The sequence below is a fragment of the Nycticebus coucang genome, chromosome 3 (assembly GCF_027406575.1).
Source record: "Nycticebus coucang isolate mNycCou1 chromosome 3, mNycCou1.pri, whole genome shotgun sequence".
Taxonomy (NCBI): Eukaryota; Metazoa; Chordata; class Mammalia; order Primates; family Lorisidae; genus Nycticebus; species Nycticebus coucang.
In genome coordinates, this window is record NC_069782.1 from 126,914,712 (window position 1) to 126,926,728 (window position 12,017).

Genomic DNA, 12,017 nt, shown 5'->3' on the forward strand with positions numbered 1-12,017 from the left:
CATGGAGGCATCTGGCAGGAGGGGTTGTGCTTTGCAGCTGGCTGAGGCAAAGGCGTGGAGAGGACCCACACATGGGCAGCTTGGTAGACAGACTGTTCATTGTAGCCTTGGATGCCTGGGTTAAACAAAACCCTCAAGTTTATTCTCCGGCAGCCAAGGGGAGGGGTTGGGGAGCCAGTCTCTGCTGTAACCCTTGCACCTGCGAGGCAGACCTGGGACTCCAGCCCCACAGCCTGGCTTGGGTTCAGGGTTCTGCCCATCCTTTTTGTGGTTTATTCATGGTTTTGAGCAGTCTACAGAGAGCCCTGACTTTGAACTGGCTGTCTTTAGGGTTTGTGGCCCTAGGAGCTGAGGCCACATGAAACTCTGTCTTCTTCCCCTTGTCTCCATGGAAGCTTCAAGGCACCCCCTTGAGCCCTGGCCCAGCACCTGTCCTATTGGTGGTGGTCCTCAGGATAGTAATATCTGTGTATGGAGCACCTGTAGTAGGCAGCATGCTGAGTACATCATCTCATTTAGACCCCACGACAGTCCCCAGAAATAAATTCTGTTGTAATTCTGTTTAACAGATGAGTAAATAGAGGCATGGGATGGGTAAGTAACCCACCCAAGGTCACAGAACTGTTAAGCCGTGGAGCCAGGATGTGAATTATGCTGCAGGTGCTTGTAAAGGCGGCCTCACAAGAGAGCCTTTGGATGAACGTAGCAATCCTGGTGCCCACCTTCCCCTTTGTTCTGCCTGGCCCTTTCCAGATCCAGGAACTAGCCACTGACCTACCCAGAGGGGGCTGCCCACTAGGCACAATCCTCCCACCCCCAAGTCCTAATGCAGTGAGCTCAGCCTTGAGAACAGAGGCAGCCTTGTGGCAGTAGCCCCCCAGCTCCCACAACTGCCACCTCCAGCCTTGGCTGGGTATGTTTCAACACCCCAGAGCAGCAAATTCCATTCTCTGGCACAGCTGGGGGCTGGGGATTCCGGATTCCCCTGGCTGCCTGCTTTTTTCCTGGCCCCTGCAGAGCCTGCTGTCTGGGCTGGGACACTGGGTCCCAGCCACACACATTCCAGCAGCAGCCACCCCCCACGTTAGATTTCCCAAGGAGTGAACTTTAGCCAGGATTACAGCCGACTAAACAGTTGTGGGATGTGAGCTTCCTTTGTGGGGACCTAAGAGGCTGTTGGTGAGGCTGAGAGGGGAGGAGGGTTAGGGGTGGGCTGTCTCTGGGAATCTGGAGAAAAGCCGCTGGTTCCTCTGCCTCTGTCTGGGCTCTTGGAGTGGGATGGGGAAGGGCTCCCAGAAGTTTTTCTGGGAGACAGGTCGGCAGAAGCACAGCTGCTCACACTGCTCCCTCCCTGTCCCCCCAGCTTGTCTTTAACTTCAGCCCTGCAGAGTGGTTGAGAGCATGAGGTCAGATCCTAGCACCACCTTGTGCAAGCTGTGTGACCTCCAACAAGTTCCTTAACTTCTCTGAACCTCTGTCACCATTATTAAAATGCCACTACTTCAAAGGGCAGTTGAGAGGCTTAAATGAGAATATGTGTTTTGAGTAGTGCCTGCCACCTATTATGGCCTTAATATTTATTGATCACTAGTATTATATTAATGCTAGTAATCTTCCCCTCAATATTGGCTTACATACCACCTGGAAATATATTTCTGAAGCAAACTCCCAAATGTACATTCTATCCCCCTTCTGAAAGTAAAAGTTCTGGCTTTTACATGAGATGCTTCTTTTTCCTGCCTTCCTATCAGTCATATTTCTTAGTTGATTAATGAATCAATTAGAAATTTTACTGAGTACCTACTATATGTAGGCACTGCTAGGTCACGGCTTTTGGTTCATAAGAATGCTCCTTACCATTTAATTGAACCTCTTCTAAGTGGTGTGTCTGCATTGTGCTTCTCATGCATTTTCCACTCAACACTCAGGACCTCTGTGAGGTGGGCATCATTCCTCCATTTTACAGCCGGTCAGTATTCCCATTGTCACAAAATCACTACATCCCAGGAGTAGGACCAGAACTGTGCTATCCTGGCCTATCCTGCCTCTACTCACCCCAGCCCTGAGTGTCCAGGTCCTTGCTGTTCTTTATTAGAATTCTGACTTTGGGCTCAGCGCCTGTAGCTTAGCAGCTAGGGGGCACAAGCCACATACACCAGAGTTGGCGGGTTCAAATCCAGCCTGGGCCTGCCAAACAATAATGACAACTACAACCAAAATATAGCCAGCCATTGTGGCAGACGCCTGTAAGTCCCAGCTACTTGGGAGGCTGAGGCAAGAGAGTTGCTTAAGCCCAAGACTTTGAGGTTGCTATGAGCTCTGACGCCACAGCACTCTACCCAGGGCAACAGCTTGAGACTGTGTCTCAAACAAACAAACAAACAAAAACAGACCCAACAGAATTCTGACTTTGTCCCCAGCTGAAAAACTTGACTGACTTCTGCTCTCTTACAACTAGGGGCGGCCATGTGACTTAGTCCTGGCCATTGGGCTTGGAAGTGGAAATCTACCAGGTAGGACTGGTTGGGAAATCACTGTTTCTCTGATCCAAAGGACTGAAGGCAGCTGACATGCTGTTTTTGCCATTTGTCAGTCCCTACGTTGCTGTCTAGAATGCAGCTGAGAAGCTGGGAGGAGGCATCATCTTATAACCCCGAGAATAAAAGCCACCCCTAGCAGGGCAAGAAGATAGAAGGAGTCTGGGACACAGACTGCCCCCATCTACCTCCAGATCTCCTGTGTGGAGAAGCTCCTGTTCCTTGGGTTTTTGTTCCACGTGGTCAGAGGCAAAAGTGTTCACTGAGTTGCTGAGCCCAGCATCACAGCTGCCTACCTCCAGGCTCTGACTAGAGGGAATGAAGGGTGGCACTCAAGCCTTTTGGTCCCAGAAATGATGGGCGGCGCCTGTGGCTCAGTTGGTAGGGCGCCAGCCCCATATACCGAGGGTGGCAGGTTTGAACTCGGCCCCAGCTGAACTGCAACAAAAAATAGCTGGGCGTTGTGGTGGGCGCCTGTGGTCCCAGCTACTCGGGAGGCTGAGGCAAGAGAATCGCGTAAGCCCAGGAGCTGGAGGTTCCTGTGAGTTGTGACACCACAGCACTCTACCAAGGGCAACAAAGAGAGACTCTATAAAAAAAATTAAAATAACAATAAAAAAAGAAACAGATTCCTGGTGGTGGGGGATCTGACAGCAGATGTTGGTGGACAGAACAGATGTATAGAGCTGTCTGGACCCCTTTGTGGGGCGTGGCTGAGGAGTGCCTTACTGGGCTTCCTAGCATGGGCTAAGGGAGCCCTCTGTCCCCCACTGCTTCGCTGCTGCCAGCACCTGACAGAGGTCAGCATTGTACTTGAGCGGGAGGCAGCCTCAGCCCTGTGTGTTCCCTGGAAAAATAGTCCCTGGTCCTGGTTGACCATAGAAGTGTCTATAAATATTTGGTCAAGGTAGGAGGCTGGGAAACAAGGGGCAGATTCAGGGAGCCAAGTGAGCTGGGAACGGTTTGGGTGTAGGGGTGGCCAGGGCTTCCTTAGAGGCGAGGAGAAACAAGCGGGCCTGTGCTGCTCTTGACCTGCAGCCAGGCCACCTGACTGCCCGGAGGCGATTTATGGGCCCATGGTCAGACCACCTGTTAGCGAGACCTCAGGGGAATGTGCTCACACTGCCCCACCACAGAATTTAGGCCTTTGCTTCTCTGGAGACACCGCTTTTCTTTGAGGTATGTGCTCCTCTGGGACCTGTAAAAGTCAGGTTTTCTTCAGCTCATGAGAAGGTGGTTCCTTTGTCTCAGAGGAGCAGCAGGCCTTGACTGGATTTGGTATCCCAGCTCCACCCCCACTGACAAGGAGGACCCCTTGGGGTACCTTCCCTGCATTGGGTACATCTGCTGACAGACCCCCTAGGGAACTCTTTACTGGCACTGCCCCTTCCAGAAGCCCATCCAAGTGGGAGTGGCCTCTGGCTTTTGTTTTAAGCCTTCTCCCGATCCCTGGCCATTCACCTCAAGGTAGCAGCCTTTATCTGCTCCAAGCCCACTGGGAAACCCTGTAGCCCCTCAGGCTCTCCCTGCCTCAGTTGTTAGCTTGTCTGGATAGTGGTTCTCAGCCTTGCACACTAACCCAGGGAATATCTATAAATATTGATTCCTGGGTGCCTGGCAGATTCTGATTTAATTGCCCAGTATTTTGTAAGTGCTCCCTGGATGATTCTAATGTTTATGTGTTAAAGTGCAGATTCTGATGCAGCAGATCCATGTGAGATTCTACATTTCTTTCCTTTTTTTTTTGAGACAGAGCCTCAAGCTGTCGCCCTGTGTAGAGTGCTGTGGCATCACAGCTCACAGCAACCTCCAACTCCTGGGCTCAAGTGATTCTCTTACTTCCGCCTTCCAAGTAGCTGGCACTATAGGCACCTGCCACAATGCCAGGCTATTTTTTGGTTGTAGCCATCATTGTTGTTTGGCAGGCCCTGGCTGGATTCGAACCCACCAGCTTAGGTGTATGTGGCTGGCCACTTGAGCCACAGGCGCCAAGCCTCCATTTTTTTTTTTTTTTTTTAAGAGATGGGGTCTTGCTATGGGGGCTCAGGCTCGACTGAACTCTGGGGCTCCAGTGATCCTCCCAACTATGCTTCCTGAGCAGCTGGGATTACAGGCACACACCATTGTGTCCAGCTGGTAGCTTCTGTGTTTCTAACCAGGTTCCAGGTGATGAGGACACTGCTGGTCCAGGGAGGTCAGGACCAGGGCTGGGGTTTTTGAAAGCTGGATGGGAGGAGTGATACATCATGGCCCTCAGGCTTTTCAGGTGTGGCCCAGCCTTCTTGAACTCCCCAGGCTAGGTGTTACCCTTACGGGGAAGACGCTACAGGACTGTAGGAGTCTTCTAATGGGGGAAGGCTGGGGACTTGGCACCTCTGTCCTTCCTCAGGGACAAAAGGACAGCCATCTTCACTTAGTGGTCAGGATGAGATCCTTGCCATGTGCTCTTGGGGATCCTACAAAAACAGGCATTGCTTTTCTTAGGCATTCTAAGTAGAACTGTGTGGATAGGCTGTGGGTTAAGATAAGAGCTGCTTTTTAAAAGTCCATTCTGGGCTGGGCACAGTGACTCATGCCTGTAATCCTAGCCCTTTGGGAGGCTGAAGTGGGAGGATCACTTGATCCCAGGAGTTGGAGGTTACAGTGAACTATGACGACACCACCACACTACGGCCTGGGAAACAGAATGAGACCCTGGCTCTAAAAATAAAAATAAAAACATATGGGCTGGGCACCAGTAACACAGTGGTTACGGTGCCAGCCACATGCACTGAGGCTGGCAGGTCCGAGCCCAGCCTGGGCCAGCTAACCAACAATGACAACTGCAACAAAAAAATAGCCGGGTATTGTGGCGAGCACCTGTAGTCCCAGCTACGTGGGAGGCTGAGGCAAGAGAATCACTTAAACCCAAGAATTTGAGGTTGCTGTGAGCTGTGACACCATGGCACTCTACCAAGGGCCACATGGTGAATACTCTGTCTCAATAAATAAATAAATAAATAAATAAATATGTTTTAAACCTCCCTTTCCTCTCACCTCTTGGAAATCGCTGACAGAGAAATCACCTGGTCCAAACCAACTGTTGTTTTCTTTGATTTAATTAAAAACTTTAAAAAAAAAAAATCAAAAACCAAACCCTGTTTGTATCAGTTGTCTAGTACCTCTATGGCCTCACAGCAGTAGCAATAACTTACTCATGGTCAGGGTGAAAGGGAGATTCGGGAGCTGAGCACTGAACCCGAAGTGAGCCCGTGGGAACGTCTGCACCATGGCTGGGCTGGGTTTGCTCTCCAGGCCAGCAAGAGTGCTAGGCCTCAGGCTAGGGAAACTTGCAGGTCTGGGAAAGCAGCGGGTGTGGCTGCAGACATTGAGACCCCAGCTGCTTTTCTTGGGGGGCTATGGTGAAGATGCATAAAGGGGCAGTGGAGAGAAGAATCGTTCCCCCAAGCAGTTCAGCCTAATATGGAGACTTCCCTCTCCAAGGTGGGCCCCATCACCAACAGAGGGCAGCTGACCCCACCTGTACTCCGGAAACCACCTCCTAGAGCCCCCTTCCTACTCTGCCTACTTTCTGAGATCCTGGGCTTCCCCCGCAAATGAGAAAGCCCTGCTCCCAAGAGAGGAAGCCCAAGATCCCAGGGACCCCAGGATCCCTTGGTCGGGGGGACAGGCCCAGGGTCCGTGCCCATCCCTTGGGGCCTGTGCCAGTAACAACTCTGTGTCAAACCATCCTCTGGCAGGGGCTGGTCAGCCTGGTGGTAGGGGTGAGGCCCGAGGGCAAGCATGGCTGGCTGGCTGGCTGGCTGGCGGGGCAGGGACTCCTTCAGTGGGGCTCCGAGGCCCCATAGAAGAAGGGGTAGTAGAGGGAGCAGGGGTAGGAGAACATGAATTTGACTGCAAATTTCATCTCCTTATTCTTCTTGTCCCAATGGTAGACAGCCGTGAGCAGCAGCTGTCCGTCCACCTTGCGACCCATGACCAGGAAGCTGCCGGCCAGGCTGTCCAGCTGTGGGCAGGGGCAGCCTGCGCTGTTCTTCATGTGGAGCACCAGCCTCTTGGTGTCCTTGCGCTTCAGGGGGCCTGGCTTGAGCAGCTTTTTCTTTTTCTGGGCTCCAATCAGCTTGCGGTCCCCATTCTCTATTTTGATCTCCTTGATGCGCATTTTGACCACTGTGGGAAGGAGGCACAGAGGGGCAGCTTGAGAGTGGTCAGGACTGGGTAGGATGCTGATGGCCCTGGATGCTGCTGGTGTGCTCTTGACCTTTAGGCTCAAGAAGCCTGATGCTGGGGTGGGGGTGGTGGAGCTTAAACATGCACCTCTTGATATTTATGAAGCACCTATTATGTGCTGGACTTCCACAGATATTATCATGTTTCGTCCTCAGGGTACAGGAGGGAGGACATGGAGGGGACATGAGGTGTGGAGAACTTGTGACTTGCCCTAATTGAGAGCCTGGATTGAGCCAAAGTCTGCCTGACTCTAGAGCCCAGGCCTTTCCCCGGCCTCCAGGGCAGGATGGAGAGCTCTGAGGGGGAGTGGGCAGGGGCAGCTCCAACACTCTTCTTGGGGGGGCACGACCTTCTTGGTGTCCTTGTGCTTCAGGGGGCCTGGCTTGAAGCTGTGTCCCCAGGGAGGAGGCGTCCTTGTGGTTGGAGGGAGGCTGGACTTCCTGATCTCCGGTTACCAGTGGGATTTCTGTGTGTGTATGGTGTGGAATGTACATGCAGTGTGTGTGTGAGTGTGGTTGGAGCGGTCACGGCCTGGCAAATGTTTAACAGCTGCCTCTGAGAAGGGGGGACCTGGGATAAATCCTCCACATGGCCCTGGGCATTGAGTTGGGAAGAGACCGAGATTAGCTCTTGCTGGTGTGAACACCCCACTGTATGGTGATTGGTATGTGTACTCATGGTGTGTTTCTGTGTATGGTGATTTGTATGTGTACTCACGGTGTGTTTCTGTCTGACCATGTGTCTGTGTCGTGTAGGAATGTGAGTGTGGGGATTGGCCCAGGAGGTGTGTGACAGCAGGGTCCATGGCCAGGGAGTCATGGTCCGGGTCGCTCAGCAGTGGCCACAGAGAGCCTAATACACTTGGGGATGAGGGGTGCGGAGTTGGGAGTGGGGAGTCCCTTGGGCTAGTCTCTTCCTTTTCAGGCCTTTGGGCCCCCATCTCTGCAGCTGCCAGGGAGAAGCCAGAGAACTTTGCCTACTCCTGGAAGGAAATAATCATAACATCCCCTTCTCTTTTTGTCCCCCTGCCCCTCTTTCTGTCTCTGATACATACACATTCCCAAGGAACAGAAATATTCTCTTTCCAAACAGGTTACCAACATGAAAGACCTCTCTGAAGGAAGGACTACATTATTGTTTGTTCTTTCTTTTTTATAGACAGGGAGACTAAGACATAAAACGGAACTGATTTGGCAAAGATCACAGGCTGGACTGTCTAGTCCATGCATGGGCCAGGTCCTGACTGGACTTGGCTGGGTTGTCCCAGCAATGGGGAGGCTCTGGGATGAAGCTGTGGGGACAGGTGACCATAGGTCCCTGAGCAGAGGTGCCTAGGGATAAGGGGCTCCGATTCCATCCTGGAGTCCATCTCCTACCCCCACTACAGTCCCCTCCATCTTTGAGCTGAGCCTGCATCTCCCAGAGAGACAGCCCAGCCACAGAGGCCCCCCAGTACCAAGACAAAAGCTAGTGGGTGGTTTCTGACCCCATGAGCCATAAAGGGCTTTTGACACTCCTGAGATGGTATGACAAAGAGGTACATCTCTCATGGGAGACAATATATAGTTACCATCAGATTCTAGAAGGGGTCCATGATGTAGAAGCTGTTGGGATTCACTGTGCTGGATGTGGGCACATATGGTCATGTGTGTGTCAAGGAGGTGGGGCTTAGGGTGGCAAGGGGGAGTGGTTGTGTGGGCCCCACACTCACCGAAGTCACTGGAGCACATCTGCTCCATGAGGCCGTCAGCACTGTGCTCCATCTCACACTGGGCGCAGATCTTGGTCACTAAGAGAGAAGGCAGGTGAAGTTGGGGGATGGCTGGTGAGGGGACTGGTGTTCAAAGAGTCACTTAGTATCCTGGTTCCCCCACTAACCGGCCACCATCCCCTGGGAAGTGGGATGATGGCAATAACACCACACTGCTCACTGAGTGATTGACAATCATGAGACAAGATTGTGCAGGAAAAATACTCCAGGTAGGGTGACTTACTGCCCTATGACCCTGGAAGTTACAACCATGATGTGCACTGTCTTCTAAATTTTATAGAATCCTCAGCCTACAAAGTCAGTATTATTAATTCCATTTTAGAGAAAAAGAAACTGAGACCCAAGTCTGCAAAGGTAATGAGAACCTGGCTTAGGATAAGGTTTGTAGTGCTACGGTGGGGGCATTTGCAAGGTCTCTCCAGGAGCACAAATGCCAGCAGGTCCAGACGGGTGGGTAGATGAGTGAACCTGGCAGGGCTTGGCCTTCGGTAAACCGAGGAACACCCCTCCCAACACAGGCAGCTTAGCACTGCCAAAACTGATTTTTTGAAGGAAGCCAAAACTCTCAATTTTTATATGAAATATTCTGAATTTGATCTAGCAGAGATAGTATCTATCTCTTTGATACTAATTTAGGCCACCCCTGATCCTCAGGCCCCTGCCTAGTGCCTGACCTCTGCATAGCTTCACCTATGTCTCTGCCTCCAGGTGGGCACCCATAACCAGGGGAAGGGATGGTGAGGGAGTGTATAGGGAAGGGCCAGGTAGGCCAGGAATTTCCATGCTAACCAGGCTCCAAAAACACTGGAAAAGGAATCCCACAGGGATCCCTGCTGGAGCTGGCTCCCCCCCTTCCCTGTCCCATTTTCAGCATCCAGGCCTGGGAGTTTCCTTTCAACACTGCCCAGGCACAGGGCCCCTGCCCAGCAGCACCTCTAGGGAGAAGGAGTGGGCTGGGTAAGACCCAGCACACTGTGCAAGTTATGTTAGCTGGAGAGGGTGGATGGGGCACCATGGGGTCTAGTTGCTTTTGGAGGAGTGAGGAGGGCAGGAATAGAGGGAGTGGTGCAGTCCCTTTGGGAAGCTTTGGTGTTTGGGGCTCCTTAGATTCCCATGTTAACCACCCAGGGAAGGCTTTTCTGTTCATTGCACTGTTTTTTCCTTCAGGCTGTGGTGCTGGGTGCCCAAGCCCACCTGTAAGGAGCTCAGCAGGTGCCAGAAGGATGGGGAGGGGTGATGGAGCCAACCAGGGAAGGGCTGTGTGGACCAGCGCAGAGAGAAGGCTTAGACCTGGGAGAAATTAGGGGTAATGGGACTGGGAGTGTGGGTGAGAGGGTGAGACTGAGGCTCTCATAGGTTTCATGAACCTGGGATGGCTTCCTATTTTAAGGATGGGGAAACTGAGGCTCAGAGAAGTTAAGCAACTTCTGTTATGGAGCAGAGCCTGACTAATCTGCTCTTTCTTTTTTTTTTTTTTTGAGACAGACTCTTAGTATGTCACCCTCAGTAGAGTGCTATGGTGTCATAGCTCACAAAACTCTTGGGCTTAAGCGATTCTCTTGCCTCAACCTCCGGAGTAGCTGGGAATACAGGAGCTGGCCACAACACCCGGCTATTTTTTTGTTGCAGTTGTCATTGTTGCTTAGCAGGCCCAGGCTGGGTTTGAACCTGCCTGCCTCAGTCTCTGTGGCTGGCGCCCTAACCACTGAGCTACTGGCGCGGAGCCTAATCTGCTCTTCCTTCTGCACTGAACCTTACCCAAGACTCCCATCAGGGGCTTTGAGGAAGAGGGAGAAGTTAGAGTTCCAGGTGCAGAAAATGGGGGGAGACCACAGCCCAAGAGCACTTTAGCCTCCAGTTCTTTTTCACATCCCTTCCCTCACCCCTCCTCCCTTCCCAGGGTCCCCCCAGGGGGTAGGGGTGATACTTGTCTAGGTGCCCTAGGGACGGGGTGAAAAGCATTGTTTAGTGACCCCCCCAGCATTCTTGGGTTGAGGGGAAAGATAAGGGATTTATGTGGACGCCTCAAGTAGGGAGCAGCATTAGAGGAACCCCAGGGATAATTCAGCTGCTTGGATAGGTGGGCGTTGCGAGGCTTGCGGGGTGTTCAGGAAAGGAGAAGCACTGGGGACGCCTAGAGCCACAGGGAGGCGCAGCTCTGGCAGTCCGTCGGGCGGTGGAAGGAGAGAAGGCCGTGGGAGACAATTCCTGGGGCGCAGGACTCAGCGCAGACCAGGCGTGGGGTGTGCGTGTAGGGGGGTGGCACCTCTCCGGGGCTTGCGGAGCTGTGCTAAGGGGTTGGGGGAGCAGCATCCGTCTGGGACCCTGCTCAAGAGCACCCAGGGCCGTCGGAGCGCGCGGGGACAGCGGTGGCTGCGCTACCTGGAGGCGCGGTGGCGGGCAGGTGCCCGAACTGCACAGCGATGCAGAGGTCGTTGTCCAGAGGGAACTTGTGGCAGTGCAGCATCTCGGGCCAGGGGAAGCCGTAGGCCTCCATGAGCGGCGCGCAGCCGGCGCGCACCGCCTCGCACAGCGAGCGGCAAGGGTAGATGGGCCGGTCGAGGCACACGGGCGCGAAGAGCGAGCAGAGAAAGACCTGCGTGTCTGAGTGGCAGCGCTTGGCCAGCAGCGGCAGCCAGCTGCTCGCCTGCTGCTTCACCTCGGCCAAGCTCTCGTGCTCCAGCAGGTTGGGCAGCCGCATGCGCTTGTAGCCCACTGTGTGGCAGAGCGGCAGGTCAGCGGGGATGTCGAGGCACTGCGGCGGCTTGGAGTAGGAGCGGCCGTGCAGCGGCTCCGCCTGCCAGCCGTAGTAGTCGTACTCCTGGCCGCGCGCCGGCGCCCCGTGCAGCGCCCCCAGCAGCAGCGCTAGCGCGGCAGCCCGCGCGCCCCCCGCCGCCTCCCGCATGGCTGCCCGTTCCCCGGCGTGCGCCCGACGCTTCCCTGCAGAGGTCGTCCAAGTGTGTGGCAGCCGCGTCGCGGGCGCCGGGAGAGATCCTGGCGCCTCCCACCTTGGGGATCCAAGCTCCAGCCTCGCCGTGCGCCCCAGCCAATCTCTAGCTGCCCGGCCCACAAGGCGCAGAGGCAGGGTGGAGCCCCCGAGCCCCTCCCGCCGTGTCCCCCCGGTGGAGCCCCCGAGCCCCTCCCAGCGCGGGGCTGTGCGCCCCCCTCTGCTCTCCTGGCTGCCCTGGCCTGGTCTTGCGCTTCTCCCGCGGCGCCCTTGGCGTCTTCCTCGCCCCTCGCCTTCTCCATCCTTGCTCCTTATCGCTCTCCTCCACAGCCTCTCCCGTTTCTTCTCTCACTCAATTCACTTGCTTATCTGTTCGCCGGGGCATTTCCCCCTCCGTCCCGTTTTCTCTTCCTGACACCTCGGTTCTTTTTCTCCCTGGCAGGAGGCTCCTGGCTGCCCAACCCTCCTGGACCTCCTGGTCCTCGGGCCAGGTCTCACACTTCAGTCCCAAGGTGTTTTATGAGCTTGGTGC

General features: G+C 54.1%; 1 protein-coding gene across 1 annotated transcript; it reads right to left on the reverse strand.

Moving 5' to 3' along the window:
- Nucleotides 1–5,627: 5,627 nt before the first annotated feature.
- SFRP5 (secreted frizzled related protein 5) lies at nt 5,628–11,489 on the reverse strand. Its single transcript, XM_053584611.1, has 3 exons — nt 10,921–11,489; nt 8,479–8,556; nt 5,628–6,707 (listed from the first exon to the last, which is right to left on the reverse strand). Exons 1-3 carry the CDS (start codon nt 11,441–11,443, stop codon nt 6,361–6,363), a joined length of 948 nt encoding a protein of 315 aa, XP_053440586.1. The 5' UTR covers nt 11,444–11,489; the 3' UTR covers nt 5,628–6,360.
- Between the last annotated feature and the right edge of the window lie 528 nt (nt 11,490–12,017).

What these genes read in the sequence shown, in the direction of transcription:
- SFRP5 (XM_053584611.1), bottom strand. Translation starts at nt 11,443, where the DNA reads ATGCGGGAGGCGGCGGGGGGCGCGCGGGCTGCCGCGCTAGCGCTGCTG. An exon ending in GCCCGCCACCGCGCCTCCAG is followed by an intron (nt 8,557 to 10,920) that starts GTAGCGCAGCCA and finishes CTTCTCTCTTAG; the next exon opens with TGACCAAGATCTGCGCCCAG. An exon ending in GATGTGCTCCAGTGACTTCG is followed by an intron (nt 6,708 to 8,478) that starts GTGAGTGTGGGG and finishes TCCTTCCCACAG; the next exon opens with TGGTCAAAATGCGCATCAAG.